Source organism: Ambystoma mexicanum, chromosome 1q (genome assembly GCF_040938575.1).
Source record: "Ambystoma mexicanum isolate Mex_15411 chromosome 1q, UKY_AmexF1_1, whole genome shotgun sequence".
Lineage (NCBI taxonomy): Eukaryota > Metazoa > Chordata > Amphibia > Caudata > Ambystomatidae > Ambystoma > Ambystoma mexicanum.
This window is the reverse complement of record NC_090922.1, coordinates 696,958,157-696,977,191: the sequence shown is the minus strand read 5'-3', so window position 1 is coordinate 696,977,191 and position 19,035 is coordinate 696,958,157. Positions and strand designations below refer to the sequence as shown.

At 51.0% G+C, this 19,035-nt stretch overlaps 1 protein-coding gene across 3 annotated transcripts in view; it reads right to left on the bottom strand.

Annotated features, from left to right (window-relative positions):
- FIRRM (FIGNL1 interacting regulator of recombination and mitosis) overlaps positions 1-19,035 on the bottom strand; it is a 1,502,596-nt gene that overhangs the window by 1,430,766 nt on the left and 52,795 nt on the right. For all 3 annotated transcript variants that reach the window (XM_069641302.1, XM_069641303.1, XM_069641304.1), the window contains exon 2: positions 13,026-13,065. In XM_069641302.1, coding sequence (XP_069497403.1) covers positions 13,026-13,065 — 40 coding nt within the window. The remainder of the gene's footprint in view (positions 1-13,025; positions 13,066-19,035) is intronic.

Here is a 19,035-nt window from a genome sequence, read left to right as displayed (position 1 = left end):
TTGACTGAGGATGATGCAGTGGGTGAGTGGTCCTACGGAAACCGGCCAAGGAGTGGGTTGGGGAAGGAGAGCAGTTTTGCCACAGATGGAGGAGGTGGTCGTTTATCATCCAGCACTCTATGTCTGTGAGGCAGGATGCAAGGTCTGGGTGGGTGAGGGGGCCATGGGGGGAATTGGGGATATTAAACATTAATTGTGTCTCATCAGCGTAGTTGTAGCAGGTGAGGTAGTGGAGCGAATGATTCCGGGGAGAGGGGATAGGTAAAGTTGAAAAGGAGAGGGAGGAGGGAAGCTCCCTGGGGAACTTCATGGGGGAATCGGGCAGGGAGCATATGAGAAAAGGGAGAGCATGGTGATTTGGGAGCGGTCAGAAAGGAAAGGTGAGATCCATCTTAGGGCAGAGTTCTTGATGCCTTGGGAGAAGAGTCTGTTTGAGAGAGTGGTGTGGTTGATCGTGTGGAAAGCTGCAGAGAGGTCAAACCTTCTAAATCTGCTGTTCTTTTCAGGTCATCCCAGACTGAGACAAGGGAGGATTCGGTTTCATGGAGGGGTCTGAAACCTGACTGAAGATCGTAGGTTTCGGCAAAGAAGCTGAGTTGGGAATGCACTGTGCGATCCTGGAGTTTAGCAATGAAGCGATTGTTAGAGATCGGGCAGTGATTGTAGGGGGGATGGGGAGGTCAAGAGAGGGCTTTTTTGGTAAAGGTTTGATGTAAGAGGTTTTGAATGCTTCTGGGAAAATGCCTGATGCGAGTGGTTGATTATAGATATGACAAGGCTCCCTGCGCATGTGGAAGAAAGAATATTCACGCGGAGAGCGGGGGGGCAAGGGTCTGCAGGGGATCCCGAGGTGCAGCTATTTGACAGGAGTCTTAGGAATTCAGGGTGGGAGTTGGCAGAGAAGGAGTGCAAGCGATGGGGGAATGTTACTAGTTTGTTATAGATGAAGAGGTTTCTTTCAATAGCTGTGTTGTAGTAGTGGTCTGACAGTTTATCGCAGAATGTTTGGACGGGAGTAAGGGTTGCACAAAGAGGGGTCTTGAACTCTGCAATAATCTTGTGGAGTTCCTTACAGGGGTTGTTGGCGTTGAGGATGCGGGTGCTATAGAATGATTTTTTGGCTTTCCCGATTTCCAATGGCGGCTTTGTTCTGGGGGTTCCACGCGGTGGTTGAGGGTTTTGAGGGATATGAATGAGGGGGTGAACCACCTAGGAGAAGGGCCTGTACGGTGGGATGCAGATCTGGTGGGAGTGAGGAGGGCGAGGGCATCGGAAATCCATAGGTCCAATTGGTTGGGAGACGGGGTTCTGCCTTGGAGGGCGAGTAAGGGTGGAGAGTAGGGAGTTGGACAAGTGCATGAAGATAATTAGCTTTTTCCAAAGTGGAATCCGGGTGGGGGAATGGGGGCGTGTTGTGGAGGAGGGGAGGATGTTAGGAGTGAGAAGATGGCAGAGCGATCAGTCCAGATTAGGAGGGATGGTGAAGGGGGAGGAGTTTAGATTGATGGAACTGAACACAGCATCCAGGGTAAGCTGCTATGTGGGAACCCAATACAAGTTGCGACTAGTTGATGGCTTCCAAGTTGTCAATGAGATGACAGGTTTTGGGGTTGGAGGGGATGTCGAACTAGATGTTCAGATCACCTAGTTGGGTGAGTGAGGGGTGCGAGATCATGATGGACGATAGGGAGCCGCTAAGAGAATCTGCGGAAGTTCTGTTATAGACCGGGGATCTGTAAAGGAAGAGGAAGGAGTGGCTGAAAGAGGGCAAGAGTTGGAATTAGGCAAGCAGGGATTTACAATCGTCACTGCAGGGTTGTTTCTCAGATTGTAGGGGCACGAGGTGAGGTTTGTGGAAGATGGCTACTCCCCCTGCTCGGCTGGATCTGTTGTGCACGATCAGGGAGTAACCAGGGGGAAGGCCTTGTGTGCAGTAGGAAGGAAGAAGTCAGAGAACCAGGTTTCTGTAATGAAGAGGATGTATGGGTTTTCATCGGCGATTAGGTCAAATATCATGGTGGTGGGAACATGTGGGAGGTCTGAAGAAATCGGTTGAAAGCAGCGAGGAAGGAAGAGGGGGAGGAGAAGGCTTAGGGGGAGAAGGTGATAGAGAGAAGGGCAAGGGGGGGCTTGCATCTGTGGAGAAGGGCGAGGGGGTGTGTGGGGCTAGTGGAGTTAAAAGGAGAGTGGAAGAGTGGATGGATAGGGTTGGGAGGTGGGGTGGGGGAATGGCAATGTAGATGTGGGGGGGATTGGGATGGTGGTGTGGTGGGGTATGCTGGCTGAGGTTTGTTGTAGGGGGCAGTGGAAGGGGAAGAGGAACAGTGAGGGGGTTCTTTCTGATACGCCAGAGACCTCTGCTAGCCTTGGAGCTGTTGGGCATGGTGGAGGAGGAGTCTGGGAGTGGAGGGCTTAGGGGGGTGGGGGGGCTGGGACTTTGACTACTGAGATCTGGGAAGGACAGGTGGCAGTGCCCGAAAAACACTGTTATATTAAAAAAGTGGCCAGGGTCTAGAAATGCAGCAGTAATAAATAAGAACACTGCCTAAAAGCACAGCTAGATTCAAAAGGTGCAGAGGGCTTAAAAATGCAGTAGCAATCCAAAATGAGCAATGCCTCGAAACACAGATACAAAAAGGTGCACAGGGACTAAAATGCAGCAGCAATTGAATATGGACAGTCTAGGAACACAGCTAGATTCAAAAGGTGCCCATGGCCTAAAATGCAGCAACTATCTAATACGAACACTCTAGGAACACATCTAGATTCAAAAGGTGCACAGGGCTGAAAATGCAGCAACAATCTAATAAGAGCAGGGCTTTAAATGCCTATATTCAGAACATTGACAGTGTGACGAAATGCCTATCTGCAAAACATGAACAGCGCCTAGAAAACTGTTTAAATGCAACACATAAGCAGTAACACCGGGGCATGGTGGTTTGCCTAGGAAGCAGGAAAGGAGCATAGCAAGGCACAGCACGATGCAAGTTTCAATATATGCAGGAACACAGAAGTAAATTAGGCATTGGAGAAATATAGCAGTGGCTGGGTTTTATTCGAGCACAGTAATGGCTGTGCTCACCGCCCATACCTGTTTGAAGGAGAGCTGTCGATTGATGGTGAACCCAAAGTCGCAGGTAGTCAGCTGGGGTGTGAAGCCCTCGAGGTTCATAGCATTGAGCCAGGTCTGGAGGTCAGGGTGTTTGATGTTGTTGGTCAGCAGTATTGAAGGGGTTGAACTTTAGGTGCGCACTGGATATATACGACTGGATCCTTGCGAGGACGGCCTTGAGCTTGTGGATGTCTTCAATGTGCCGAGTTGGGGGTGTTGGAGGTTCGGCTCTGTATGGGTGCATGGTGTATTGTGTATGCTTTTGAGTTTGTATGCTGTGTTGGGGGTGGAGGGTTCAAAATCCTTTCAATGAAAGTGAAGGGATGTGCTTACTTCAGTCAAAAAAAGATGCAGAGTAGTTACAGAGATGATGTTAATGTGCACATCTCTTAGACGCACTGCTGGGAATGGAAATGTCCTCTGGGGACCCACCGCCTCCTTGTGGGGAGTGGCCAGAGCGATGCTAGGCAAGGCTTGTGCAAATTGTACAAAAGACTCTGTTTTTACAGAGATCACTTTAAACGTGCACAAAGCACATAATGCAAAAAAAAGTGACTCTAGCTTTATTTCTCCCATCCTTAATGGAAGGATATGTCACATACAGTAGTCAATCCCGATTTCAAACGCACTGCTGTGTCTGCACTAAACTACCCGCAATCCTGCTTCAATGTGCTTACAGACAACAATAAAAATGATAAACTGGAGCAGGGTTCTTCTCAACTTAGAAGTTAGTCTCCAAGTGATGGGAGCTTACAGACCCGAACCCCCAACATCTGTGCATTTCTCTGCCTGCTTATGACCTGGGTGAAGTAATCCAAACACTGGTTTTGTCATGTTAATTGGTGGGAGGACCAGGCAGCTTTTCTGCTTCATTACCTGCTAATGTAATGATAAACAAATGCACAGGTTCCCGAGTAAATAAGGTCACCTAACAAATGCCTGTAAATGAGTTTGTAAACAGGGCACCAAGGGCAGGGAGCAGTGTTTTTGTGCCCTGGGAGGAGGCGGCTAGCCGTGCTTTCATGGGGCTGGACTTCCTGCTGGGCTTGGCCTCTTTCCAAGGAGCTCACTTGGTAGAGAAAGTCCACCTGGTCCCCAAGTGGGGCGTTTCCTCCTGCCTTCACATTTTGAAAAGGTGCACTGTGAGAACAGATTACTCATTCTGAAGTGTGGGAGATTTTAAAAGGTTTTGTGGGGGCAGTCTAGATGAGCTTTTCAAAGTTGTGTTGGTGCGTTTCCAGTTGGTAGCCGCTATGTGGTGTTGGGTGATGTTTTGTCTCATCTCCCAATTCCAGATAGACAAGGCAGCAGACAGGGGAACAAATAAGAAAGTGCCCGGATTCACCTTCATGCAGACAGCCTAGAAACTGGGAACAAACAGACTTCAGACCCCCAACGAGGTAAAAAATGTTTCTTATGACACTACAGTAGCTTGGGTTCTCTGCGTGGCTCTTTGAACAACATAAAGCTAAAACGTGAAAAGTTAAGATATGTACCTCCTTTGCCTTTTGTTGAAACGTGACCCAACGAAGGCTATACTACCAAGAGTATGGCCGACCCAAACAGCAAAGTATAGCAGTCCAAAATACTGTCCACACCACTGCCCTTCTATATTGAGCACTAACTTTCCAGGGTACACCTTATGGCAGTTTTAGTTTTGCAAAAATGACTTTTCTAGAAAGCCGAGGATTCAGACAGTGCATTTGTGCCAGTTTCTACATTTTGTGCTCTGGCTAAATGTTTGTTTCGAAGGTGGGATGTGAACGGCGCAGCTCTACCACAATTTGAAATGGCTACTGTAGTAGGGCCAGCCAATCCCTGCATTCACAACCTTAATCTCAAACGTAGCAGTTTGATATGCTATGCAGCCCGCTATTCTTGAAGGAAGTATACATCAATAAGTATAAAAAGGTATGCTGGCAATGCTATGTCTTTATATGATCTTGTTCTTTTGTCATTTCTAGGCTGCTCTAAAAAGTGTATAATTTGTATATACTCTAGTCTAGTACCATTAAACCTGCCCTTTACCGTTGGTACTCCATCTCAGTACACAGGCCCCAGGGTGCATTGCATCACTGTTTGTGTTCCAAAGATGTCCCTGCCAATGTTCAGTGCAGTTAAAAAAAAGAAAGATTGACCAGGAACACCGTCAATTTAAGGGAGAGTGGACTGAGAAGTTTTTTTTCCATCGAGTCCAAACCTAATGTGTACTCGTGTCTCATTTGTCTCAAGCGCATAGCAGTCCCCAAGGAATATAATATCCGCCGCCATTGTGAAACGTAACATTCACAATATAAGGATTTGCAGGGGGAAGCGAGAATTAGGAAAGCTGGGGAGCTATAAACACAGCTGACTAAGTAACAGTGTGTTTTTGCCCAGATAAAAAAAGAATCTGAATGTGCCACCTTTGCGAGTTATAAGGTTGCACAGCTTAATGCAACATCAGCACTTCCTTTCACAGATGGGGATTTCGTAAGACTGCCTGATGGAGATTTGCGAGGCAGTGTGTAAAGCAATAAAAGATGCTTTTACAAATGTTCCCCTTTCACGGATGAGTATCCATCGGCCTATTGTAGACATGGCTGACAATTGTTACAGCCAACTAAAAATGCAATGTAAGGATGTCAAGTTCTTTTCAGCTGCCCTTGATGAGAGCACAGATGCAAGTGACACAGCCCAACTCTTAATTTTCATTCGGGGGGTCAATAACGAATGCAAAGTATTTCAGGAAACGGCTTCCCTGTTTTCCTTGCATGGCAAGACTACTGGTGCTGACATTTTTTAATGCCTTTCAAAAAGTAAATCGATGATTTAAATTTGCCATGGGGTACTCTGGTAGGCGTGACGACTGAGGGGCGCCAGCCATGGTTGGAAAGCAAAATGGTTTTATTTGCTGCCTGAAAAGACACTTGGGCGAGAAGGCTGTCCATTAAAAAAATATCACTGCATCATACACCAGGAGGCATTATGTGCAAAACATTTGAAATTCACAGAAGTGATGGACTTCGTTGTGACAACTGTTAATTTTGTCCGTGCACGCTCTTTAAATCACAGATTGTTTCAGGCGTTTTTAGAAGATGTAAAGGCGGATTATGGTGATGTCCTATATCACACTGATGTTCGATGGCTTAGTCGTGGCAATGTGCTGAAGTGATTCTTTGCTTTACAGCACGAAATAAAGCGATCCCGCGGCACTGTCCTTACTCGGTCTCCATCCAGAGTTTTGTTTACCTCGGCATCAGGGTGACCCCCAACCCCGACGATGTTCTTGGGCTTACTCTCCAACCAGTGGTGAAGAGGCTCGAAGCAGATGTCACCCACTGGCAATCCCTCCCTCTGGGCTTGCTGGGGAGGGCCGCCCTCTTCAAAATGCTCTCCCTCCTGAGATTTCTCTACGTCCTGCAGAACGCTCCTACTGACATGCCCGTCACAACCTTTTCTTCATAGACCCTACCCTCAGGAAACTCCTGTGGGGCGGGAAGCCACCACGCATCGCCCTGGCCACGCTGAATAAAGAAAGACTAACACTCTAACATTACACCGGACATGTCCCATAAGTATGGTCAGGTAGAGTCGGGCAATTGGCCACAATTGCATACACCTGATAACTATTGACTTTCCCCACACAGATAAAAGGTGGAGCACTGGAACACACTGACCAAGAGCAAGGCAAGTTACGAGAAGGAGCAGTTCTTGCAGGGCAGCAGCGAAGTGGAGACACCTTGGGCATCCCGTGAACGATCGTTACCCCCAAAGAATCTTGAAGGCTGCACAAGTGACCCCGATGAAAGAGAACCGTGAATCCGGCATTGTGTGCGAAAGATACCAGCAGCGCTCCGGGTGAGCGACGGCGCTGGGGAGGTGAAGCAGCAGCTGTGGTACCAACCTTGGCTCCTCGATCAAAGACGCACGCGCAGAAACTAGCACAGCCGGTGAGTTAAAGAAAGCTGTGAATAGAGCACTAGGGTGCTGAGAAACACCTTGGGTCCTCCTCTGGGTGGGTGGCCCGAGCCGGGGAACTGGGCCAACTTCAGGGTGGGTGAGGTGTGGGACCCCGGGACAGGGTCATGTGCCCACCTCACCAGATCTTCATACAGTAGGCCAGCGGACATTGGGGAAGTATACTTAGACTCATCGAAACCCCAGAGGCCCTTGGACCCCAGTAGAGGGTGGAGTGGAGGTGTGTGGCCCCCGTACTCGGGGTGTGTGCCCGCCTGCCCAGGCCCCACAGCACGAGGAGTGACATTCCGGAGGAAGAGGGGTGCCCGAGACCACAGGCTGGAGACAAACCTTTGGGGAGCTGCTTGGCCCGTTGATCTTGAATAGAACCTGGGATGCCCGACTGGTGGCACAACAGACCTTTGCCCCCCTCCATTGCTTCTTTCGGAGATCGGACAAGCTGTTTGGCGTTGCACAGGTGTGACCCTCTCTCTGACCCCCCCCGAGAGGGCTGGTGCTCGAGAAGGGCCTGCTACGCGAATGTTCCCTGTACGGACAGATCCCTCCATGGACCACAGATCCCAACTGGCGGAATTTGCATAACTGAGCAGGACTGAAGGGCCGGACAACAACAACAACAAAGAGGGCAATGGCAGCCGGCAGTGAGGACTAAATGGTGACAAAGAGGGACGTTGCCTCGCTAATGGAGGAAATTAGAGGCATGAGGGAAAGTCGACAAGATCAACATAAGACTGGATAAAATGGGTTTATAGTCATAAAATCTCTTTTATTACGTTTTTTATTCGAAATGGGGGTGTTCCCCCCCCAAACCCTTTTTTTTAATTTTTATTTTGACCTTTTTTTTCACATGCGGAACCCAAAAAAATATATAAATAAAAAAATAAAACATTCGACTTTTTTTTCAACATTTTTTCGCATTTTTTGTAATTCAACATTATTTATTCGATTTTATGACTGCACACCGATAAAATGGAGGAAAGGCTGCAAGAGGTGGAACATAACCAATCCTCCCTGGACACTTTGGAGACCCAAATAAATGCAAGGATGGACGAACTGGAGAGAAAGTAAGCTGAGTTGGTGTTAAAAATGGACAAGAATCGCGAGAGGAGAAACAACCTCCAGTTCTTTGGGGTCCCAGAAAAGGATGGGGAAATGGAGCAAGACCTCAGGAGAATGATACACGGGATTACAAAGCTCCACTTCAAAGACGACTCAATCGACAAAACCAAAATTTAGAGGGTCCATAAAGCTGGTGCTCCGTCAGGAGATCCGAGATCAGTTCTGGCACGCTTCCACAACTACCCAGATAGGCTCAAGATCTTGGAGAAGGTGAAGGCCCGGGGGCCGGTGATGCTGGGTACGGCGAGAATTGCCATCTTTCAGGACCTGTCCTCAAGAGAAGGCTGTGTCTACCCCTTACGAAGTGGTTGAAAGGAAAAGGGGTGCAGTACAGATGGGGATTCCCGTTCTCGATTTCCTTCGAGCTCCAGGGACAAAGGCACGGGCTTATGACGGAGGAGGAAATAAACAGAGTCACAAGGAAACTACTTGCTGAGGGGGAGCTGGGTGCGATCGAAGGAGACAGAGGATGGAGCATTAAGGGAACAAAAAGAAGAAGAATTCCGGCTCTAGGAAATTCATAAAGTTGAACACCCCGAGTTCTCCCTCCCCCTCCACCCCCCCCGAGCACACTCCCTGAGGTGGCACGAAGGTGGCCTATGGAAACTTTACTTATGGTCTGGACCGATGGCGATCAGCTGCGGTGTGATCACAGTTTGCACTACAAAAGGGCATAAGTGTGCTCTAGGGTTTGATCAGGGGACTTAAGTGTTTTGGACGACAGCTTTGCAATGTTTTTAAGGTTGCAGGCTATGGTGTGGGTACCAGAGTTTGTGGTGCCTAGAGCGAGGCCTGGGTTTCGGGGTTTGTTTGGTGGTTCGGACTCACCAAGTGATGGTAACTGGGAGGGGCCGAGCGCCACGGAGGGGAAAGGGGGGGTGGGGGCCGGGGAAGTGGTTTTAGATTACACAAGTTGGCTCGTGTTCTGTTCACCTGGGGAATTGAGCTCTTTGCTTTAAGGGGGTCCGCTTTTGTTATGAGATTCACTTCGGGATGCGGTTTGGTCATGGCTGAGAGAGGTCGAGTCACAATGTGTTGCAGACTGCGTGTATGCACACTGAATGGCGAGGGCCTAACTCCCCCACCAAGAGGTCCCTGGTAACGAGGGAATTTAAAATGGGCAGAGATTGACATCTTATTCCTCCAGGAAACTATATACCAGAGAGGAGACAAGCAAAGGATCCCTTGTGGCCTCATAGGAAGCAAACATTGGGGGTCAGGAATATCCAGCAGGGGTGGGGATTCTGGCCCTGAAAGGGCTCCGGATGGAAGGGATGAAGGTCTGGTCTGATGCAGAAGGGAGAGCCGTGCTGATCTCAGGCCTGATCAAGAGAATAAGGTTTACCTTTGCAACGATATACGCTCCAAACCAGGGGCAGAAAAGATTCCTGCCAAGACCCCGAGAGAAAGTGGTGGGCAAGGGCCAGGGGCATCTTATCCTAAGGGGTGATTTCAACGTGTTGGTTTATGGGCATGTCACACATGAAAGGGAACACCAGAAACAAGGAGAGGGTGAGCTGTGAACGGCTTTCGCTTTCGGGTTGAGGGACATATGGCGGTACTTCCACCCACAGGAGGGAATTGACTTTCTATTCCTCTCCACACGGCACTCTCACGAGAATAGATTATCTGTACATATCCAGGGACTTATGGGACGTGGTGGGGGACTCCGGGATTCACCCGGTCTCATGGTTGGACCACATCATGGTGTCAGTAAACCTTAATTGGGGAGGTCTGTGCCCTAGAAGCTCTAAATGGCAGTGTAATGAGACGCTGTGCAAGGACCCGGTCTTCAAGGAAGAACTGGAAAATGGTATCATGGAATTCGTCGTCATTAACGACACAGGGGAGGTGGGGAAGGGGACGGTTTGGGACGAAGCGAAGGCCACATGGAGAGGTTTGTTGATTAGACAGACACTCTCCTGGCCGCAAGATTGCAGGGATAACGGGCAGAGAGATGGGTCTCCGAGGTCGAGGGTAGGGAAGGGACTATGGAGGGTACAGTGGAAGGGATCCAAGAGGCATTTGCCTCATTCTACGAGGACCTGTACAGAAGTGAAAGAGGGACCATCGAAGTGGAGGTCAATGAGAATCTCGAGGGGGCTTCTCTACCGTCCCTGTCAATGGGACGAATCTTGGGCCTTTGAGGCCGCGATTACCAGTGAGGGGAAAAAAAAAAACGCTATAGGTCGCCTCCAACTTGGGAAAGCACTGGGAGATTACGTTTTTTTCCCCTGGGTTTCTGTAAAACCTTTGTGTCGGCCCTTCTCCCCTTCTTGACTCTACTCTTTAATGATATTATGGAAAAGGGGAGAGCACCCGATTCATTCGCCCAGGCCCTCATCACTGTAATGCCTAAGAAGGGTAGTGACCCTGAGTACTGCGGCTAGGCTGGAGGTGCACTTACCGAAGTTCGTCCACTCTGACCAAGTGGGGTTCGTACCTGAGCGACAGGGTGCGGACACTATGAGAAAGACACTCCACCTGATTAACGAAGCTCAGGGCATGCACAGTGACCCCACTCTCCTTAGACAGGCCTTAGACAGGGTGGAATGGGATTTCCTGGAGGCAGTCTTTACAAACATAGGGGTGAGCAAGAGATTTCTCAGTGGTATCTTGGCAATTTTCTCCTCTCCCAGGGCCTGTGTGACGGTGAATGGGGGATACGCTAAGTGGTTTAACCTGGGGAGGGGGACAAGGCAGGGTTGCCCGCTTTCCCCTGCTCTATTTATGCTCTCACTAGAACCTCTGGCCCATAGGTTGAGATAGGAACCACAAATGGAAAGGTTTGTTGTGGGGGACATACAAATTGTATTGTATGCAGATTACCTGCTCCTGCATGAGATAAACCCGCAGACCTCTGTGCCAGCGGCGTTAGCTGGGATTGGAGAATATGGCCGCACGTGAACTTGTTGGTCCTTTTCTTCTTGGACAGAAGCAGGGACGGTGTTGTTGGGCGATTCTCATTACTGGCCATGAGGGTTAGTATGGGGACATTGAGGTACCTGGGCATTACAGTCACTAGAGAGTTGAAGGATCTCTATGAGGCAAATGCCCCCAGCCCCCTGATGACTTGGCTGGAGACAGACCTAGCTAAATGGGAAAAGCTGACCATCTCACGGATGGGTAGGTTGAATGATATTAAAATGGTAATACTCCCCAAGATCCTTTACCTATTCCTGATGCTCTCAATACAGATCCCGGACTCCTACTTTAAAATAACCAAGGGCACTCTCATGCGATTTCTTTGGGAGGGGAAGAAACCATGGGTCTCTAACGTTGCACTGAGTCTTTCGAAGGACTGGAGGGGGGTGTGGGTCTCCCAAACATACAACTGTAATATAAAGCTACTTGGCTTAGGATCCTGATTCCACATCTCAGACGGCGGAAAGATTTGCAATGGGTTGGTCTTGACAACTACCACTTAAGCCCGGCTACTGTCGGGGAATGGCTGTGGGTTCCTAGGTCAAAGCTACTGCAGAGGTTAAGGAGTCATCCCATTCTGGGTACCATTTGGAGCATCTGGCAACAAGGAGCTGGACTAGGGGGCGTCACAACGTGGCCTTCACCACTGTGGCATTTGTGGGTACTGGGGGCTAGGGATGCCATTCCAAATCCGGGGAGGTTTCAGGGATGGTACGAGGCGGGTTTCGAAAGGGTCGGTCAACTGTGAGGAGACGGTAGGCTCATCACGATACTCGAGTTGGCAGAGATACTTGGAATGGGCACACTATCCGTCTTCTCGTACCTACAATTAAAGGGGGTGATGACAAGAGCGGTTTGGAAAGGGAAAATCCAAAGGGAAATCACACCCTTCGAGAAGATCCTAGACACTGCATTTGGGTCCAAAGAGTTGATTGGTGCATTATACATGGCATTGGTGGAGACAAGAAGAGGGCCCTCAGACAGGTTGAGACAGCGTTAGAAGGGAGATTTGGAGATGGAACTTCCACCCCAGACATGGCAAAGGATATGCCAGCGAGCCTCCCAAACATCCATTTCCTGCCAGTACAAACTACATGCAATCAAATTGTTGCACCGATGGCAGTATGACCCCGGGGGGCTATAATGTTGCATCTCTTATCTTGTAATTTTTTTTTAAAAAACTCAATAAAAGCGAAATGTTTAATAAAATAAAAAGAGCCAGGGTGAGAGGTTAGAGCCCTAGGGAACGCCACATGTGGATATGGAGCTAGGAGAGGAGAAAGAGCCCAGGATGACCTGGGGGGACGATCAGTGAGGAAGGAGGTCAATCAGTCTAGTGCCCGCTCCGAGAAACTAAGGGTATCATGGAGCTGTTTTACGAGGATAGAGTGGTTGACAGTATCAAATGCAGAGGAAAGATAGAATGAGGACAGCGGGAGAGTTAGTGTCAAGAGAGGCGAGCAGTACATGGAAGCACAAGCTACATAATTTAATGTTGACAAATTAGAGTAATGTTGTATCTGCTGCGCACAAAACTAACAGCAGCATTCTTGCTATTCTGTTTGGAGAAACAAAGTATTAAAAAGCAATTGCGCATTATGATCGTTGCAGGGGTTAATGCAAGAATGCTGCATGGACACACAATAAAGATATGGCATTTCAATAACATTTTAAAACATCAAATATATACATTTTTTTCCTCATAGGCTTTGATTTCAGATAGATCAGTACCTCCAACAATCAAACTCACTACTTTGAGATGGTGAAGGACAGACTTGACAGATGTGCACTCTGGGGTACGAGAGAGCAAATATAAGATAGCAGTCACCAGCTCTCACAGCAATAGTGCTGGTTGAACTTTGAGGTGCAAATACTATGCTTTTAGGAGACAATGTCTTTGCATACTTACGCATGTGCTCGACCCAACAGTCTGAATGCTGATAAAGAGAGTAAAAGAGTTAAAGAAAATTAAAGTAAATTGACACAATCACAAAGGGCACCCATTCAGGGCATTGTTGCATTATGCTGCCATAATTAGTTTGAAGAGAAAAGGGCTGTTGCAGGACCCAGCAATGACATACTGCACAGGCAACTCAAGAGGTTGAACACTTTTATTGTGTCTCAAATTTAAGGAAGGTGGTAAATAAACGCCTATAGAAAATAGCCTCAGTTCTACAACTAAATAAGGGTAACTCGAAAGAAACAGTGATTAGGATGGGTCAAAACAAAGTGAGGGTTTCTTCCAGGTATCAAACGCAGTTGTATCTTCAAAATAATAAAGATCAAAACGTACTTGTGTAAATCTGTGTCTCTTCCAAGAGACACACTATTCTAAATAACAACATCCAGAAGAGGAGCCAACACAAAGTCAGGAACTAGTCTTCATACGTCCTTAGCCGCCAGGCAACTCAAAGCTATAAACAAATGTGTTAAGATATGGCTTTCAAAAAGGTTATCCAGCCTATTCTTCGTCCATACCAACTCTATTAGAAACTAAAACAACTAACACCTTCTTGGAAGGCTCTCCTAACAGCCCCCCAGACTCTAGTCTTCATTCTTTCTCAAGGTTCCTACAAGACTTTTCCCATGTATTGGGTTCAGTGATTCTTTATTTCAGGCCACTTCTTAACAGGATTTCTCAGCTAAAGAACAAGTTACTTACCTGTAACTGTTGTTCTCCAGCATGGGTCTGGCATGGATTCACATGCTCATGAATATTCCCCGTCAGGCTGGGAATCCTCGGTAAAGAAAAAAATCGTTTCTGATCTGTCTTTCTTAGTAGTAACCAATCACTGATCTCTGGGTCATACTGCCCCCAGCCAATGACTGCCCTCTCCCTAAGCCCCGCCTCTGGCAGCCATCCTCAGATTTGGTAGCACGTAAAGTGGCAGTATGACCAAGTGAAGAGCCGCAGAGCGGTAGGCAGGAGGGTTCGCATGTGAATCCATGCCAGACCCATGCTGGAGAACAACAGTTACAGGTAAGTAACTTGTTCCTTCTCCAGCATGGGGTCTGGCATGGATTCACATGCTCATGAATAAAAGAATACATAGCAGTACACACATGCACAACCACGGGAGGTGGCAACAGGCTCAACATTAAGCAATACAACAACTCAACATTAAGCATCTCTTACCTCCTCACCAGGCTCACCTTAAGTGAACAGATTGCGCAGCACTGCTTGGCCGACCCTGGACTCCTCCCTGGAGTCCCGATCGACGCAGTAGAATCTTGTGAAGGTGTGCGTCGACCTCCACGTAGCAGCCCTGCAGATGTCCAGCAGGGGCACACCAGACAGGAACGCCGTGGTAGCAGCAATCACTCTGGTCGAATGGGCTCTCGGACGGCCGGGCAGCGGGCGGTTTGCCAACCGGTGACAGTGCATGATGCAGCCGGAGAGCCATCTAGAAATGGAAGTCTTCAAGAGAGCCTTCCCTCGATTCACAGTCCCAAAGTTCACAAACAGCTGTGATGTCTTTCGAAAACTCTTAGTGCGGTCCACTTAGAACTTCAGCGCTCTAGCTACATCCAGCAAGTGCAAAGTCCTCTCGCCCAGCGTCGAAGGCGACGGGAAGAAAACTGGTAACACCAAGGGCTTGTTGAGGTGGAAGTCCGATGGCACCTTGGGCATGAAGGAGGGGTGCATCCTCAGCACCACCCTCATGTCGTGAAAAGTCAAGTATGGAGGCTTGCAAGATAGGGCCTGGATCTCTCCCACTCGTCGGGCGGAGGTGATGGCCAGGAGGAACGCTGTCTTCCACGACAGGAACTTCAAAGGCGCCGAATGCATAGGCTCGAATGGGGTCCCCATGAGCCTGGTCAGCACCACATTAAGCTCCTACGCCGGGGTTGGAGCCTTCACAGGCGGGAACGATCGGAATAGTCCCTTCATAAATTCCTTCAACAGGCGATGAGACCACAAGGACACCCGTCCGTAGTCCTGGTATATCGGGAGATGGCAGCCAGATGTATTTTGATGGAGGATTGAGCCAGTCCAGCTTTGGCCAGCGACAGTAGGTACGGCAGTACTTGAGGGGCCGTAATCCGCAGAGGGTTCATCTTCTGTGCACGGCACCAGACAGACAAACTCTTCCACTTATGTCCGTAGCACTTGAGAGTTGAGGACGTCCTGGCTTTTGCAACAACCTCTATGCAGTCAGCCGGGATATCGTACCCTCCAAACTCTAGTGCTGCAGGAGCCAGGCCTGCAAGTTCAGCGACTCCGGGTCGTGATGAAGAATGGCGCCTCCTTCTCTGGAGAGGAGATCCACGTCCGCCGGCAGCTTTACTGGTGGGGACGTTGACAAGTCCAGAAGGTCCGGGAACCAGATCTGCCTCGGCCACGCCGGTGCGACGAGGATCATTCTGCACCTGGACTTCTTGAGCTGGTTGATGAGACGGAGCAGCAACGGCAACGGAGGGAACGCGTATAGAAACAGGCCGTCCCAAGGGAACGAGAAAGCATCGCCCATGCTCCTCGGCTGCGGGAACCTGCTGGCGAACCTCTGGCATTTGGAGTTCGTCGCCGTCGCGAAAAAGTCGATCCGGGGTTTGCCCCATCGTCGAAAGAGCCGATCCACCTGGTCCTGACGTAGTTCCCACTCGTGGCACGTGCGCAGCTCCCTGCAGAGTGAGTCGGCAATGGTGTTTTTTATTCCTGCCAAGTGGAAGGGAACCAGGAACATCCCCTGGGCGACGGCCCAGTGCCACAGATCCTGGGCCTCCTTGGATAGGGCTGGGGATCTGGTGCCTCCCTGCATCCGTATGTAGAACATTGTGGTGGTGTTGTCGGTGAAGATCCTCAACACTTTGTCCTTCAGGGACGGAAGGAACGATTTGAGTGCCCAGAACACTGCTCGAAGCTCCAGAATGTTGATGTGGAGAGACCTCTTCTCCGGGAGCCAAAGGCCTCTTGCGTGGAGATCTCCGGTGTGGGCCCCCCCCAACCCTCCAGGGAGGCGTCCGTCATCACCGTCTCCTGAAACGCTGGGGTCTGAAAGTCCGTGCCTGCCGTGAGGTGCGCACGGGTACCCCACCATAGGATCGCCCGACGGAACTCCTCATCGAGAGGCATCCTGTCTTCGAAGCAACCCGTCGCCTGAAACCAGCGGGTGTCGAGGAACTCCTGTAGCGGATGCATCCGAAGTCTGCAAAGGGGTACAAGGTAGATGCATGAGGACATCATGAGGACATGAGGACATCATCCCGAGGAGGGACTTGATGGACCTCACCCTGGCCACGTCCGTGGCTACAGGCGTTGCACCTTGCCCAAAATGGCCTTCGTCCTCTCCTCCGACGGGGAGGCCAATTGCCCCACTGTATCGAGCTTCGCTCCCAGAAACAGTGCTACTTGCGACGGAACCAGATGGGATTTGGGGTAGTTGATGGCGAATCCCAGTTCCGTGAGCCGCCGGACGGTCCTCGCTGTGTGTTCGACGGCGAGTTCTCTTGTCCTTGCACAGATTAGGCAGTTGTCCAGGTAGGGGTAAACGTGGATCCCCTGCAGGCGCAGCCGCGCCGCCACTGGTGCCAGGCACTAGGTGAATACCCTGGGTGCCGACTTTAATCCGAACGGCAGGGCTCTGAATTGATAGTGGCGTCCCTGAACCACGAACCTGAGAAACTTTGTGTCCTTTTAGAATGGGGATGTGGAAGTAAGCATCCTCCAGGTCTGACGACGATAGGAAGTCGCCCTCCTCCAGCTGACCCAGCACGTGCTGGAGGGTGACCATCCTGAATTTCTGTGCCTTGATGTACTTGTTTAACCAACGCAGGTCCAGGAAGGGGCGCCAACCGCCCGTCTTCTTTTTGACGAGGAAGTACCTCGAGTACACTCCGGAGCCCCGGAGCCTCCTGGGGAGGAGCTCGATGGCACCTTTCTTGAGCATCGCCCTTACCTCCAACAGTAGTTGAGGGACGGGATTCTCCTTCCTGGCCACGGGAGGAATACGAGGACACTTCTTTTGGAATTCCAGCGAGTGCCCGTTGGCCAAGGTGTCCAGCACCCCACACACTGATGAACTTCGTCAGCTGGCCGCCCACCGGGGTGCTTCGGTGGGGGCCCGACGCTATGGCCGGTTCAGTCCTGCTTGGAGGAGTACTTGCCGCCCTGGCCCCCTTGACGACGACGGCGGGATCCTCCTTGCTTGCCGCGACCTCTGTAGGCCTCCTGGCGGTATGTAGAAGAGCCACGCTGGATCCCTTGAGGCACCCTGTCTGCCTCCGGAGCTCCGAAAGGGCCGTCGTTGTTGAAGTACCCCTAGGGCCCGGGCCGTCTCCGAGTCGGTCTTGATGGCCTGGAGCGACTTATCCACCATCTTCCCAAAAAGGTTGCTGCCGTCGAACGGCATATCCAACACTCTGGTCTGAACGTCCTGGCGGAAGTCCGTCGCCTTGAGCCACCTTCGTCGTCGTAGGCAAACCCCGTTGCCCATCTGGCAAAATCCGGTATCGGCAATGTCCGTTGCCACCGTTATGGCGTGGTCCGACGCCACCCCGCCTTCCTGAAGAATCTGTAGGGCTTCCGCTCTCTTGTCGTCCGGCAGGAAGACCAGCAGGGGAGCCAACTTGAACCAAAGCTCCCTGTCGTAACGGGCCACGATCGCTAAGGCATTGGCTGCCTTAATCATCGTCGCCGCCAACGAAATGACCCGTCATCCCATGGAGTCCAACCTCTTGCCCTCGCTGTCCGGCGGGGAAGTGGAAGTTGATGCTGCCACACCCGCTGCCTTCTTCTTGGCCACTGCCGAGATGACCGAGTCCGGCGTAGGCTGGGCCCTGAGGCACATTGCGGTGGCGTCGGGGACCCGGTACTTCTTCTCATACCTGTCCCTCTTGGCGGTCGTCGTAGAAGGGTTCTTGAGGACAGCCAGCCCTTCGTCCCAGATGTCGTCGAGCAACGGCACTGCCAGGACCATCTTTCTCTTGGCCTCCCATCGTTGATAAAGAAAGCCTTCCTTCTTCTGTTCCTCCGGGCAGAGTTGAAAGAGCTCGGACGTCCTGGCTATCCTGGCGTGAAAGGAGCCAATTTCGTTGGGCGGTGAGGCCCGAGGGGGAGGCGATGAAGGAATGTCCGTCGTATCATCGCCACCATCGTCGTCCGTCCCTGTCCCCGTATCCGTTGCCATATCATCCCGAGGGTCAGGCGTGGGGGATGAGGGGTCCACAGGCCTTGTGGGCACGAAGGGCGGAGCGGGATGTACTCTCCTCCGCTTGTTTGGGGGGCTTCCCGACGGTCCTGGCTCAGGATCCTCCGTCAGGGTCCGTGGTAACCTCGTCCTTATCTCAGTACATAAGGATTGGATTGCCAACAAAATGGCCGCCGAGCTATCCTGAGGCTCTGGCAATGGCTGCGACGGGAGGGACAGTTGCTCCACCGGGCCTTCGTCGTTGTCGCCATCCTCGATCTCCTCAGCAGGATCCTTCCCCTGGGATCGAACTTTCTCGAACCTCTCGTTGAGGCCCTTCACGGTTTCCACCAGATCCTCCTCAGAGGCTGATTCCGAGTCTGTAATGGCCACCGCCCCCCCCCCCTCTTTTTCCGCCAGGGTCTTCACAGGGGTCTTAACGATGGGCTGGAAAGAGGATTCCCTCCGCGGTGGCTGGGATACTCTGGGCCCAGAGGCCGTCTCCACTGCCGTAGTGTCAGCCAGCTTCGCCAGGGCCGCAGCGACCACTTCGATAGAGGCCTTTGCCAGCTGGATCAAAGCCCTCACCACCTTAGGTGCGTCCTGGGCCTTCGCCTTGGGGGGAGGGTCAGCGCCTCGCTCCCCCTCGGGTCCTTTCGAGATCGACCGGGGCCGCTCCAGCAGCTTAACCGGGTTCTCGGACTTCCTCTTCCCTGAACCAGAGCGCTGGCTCGTGGTTGAACGTGCCGGGGAAGTCGCGCCCTGCCTGGCAGCCGAAGAGCCCGACCTTTC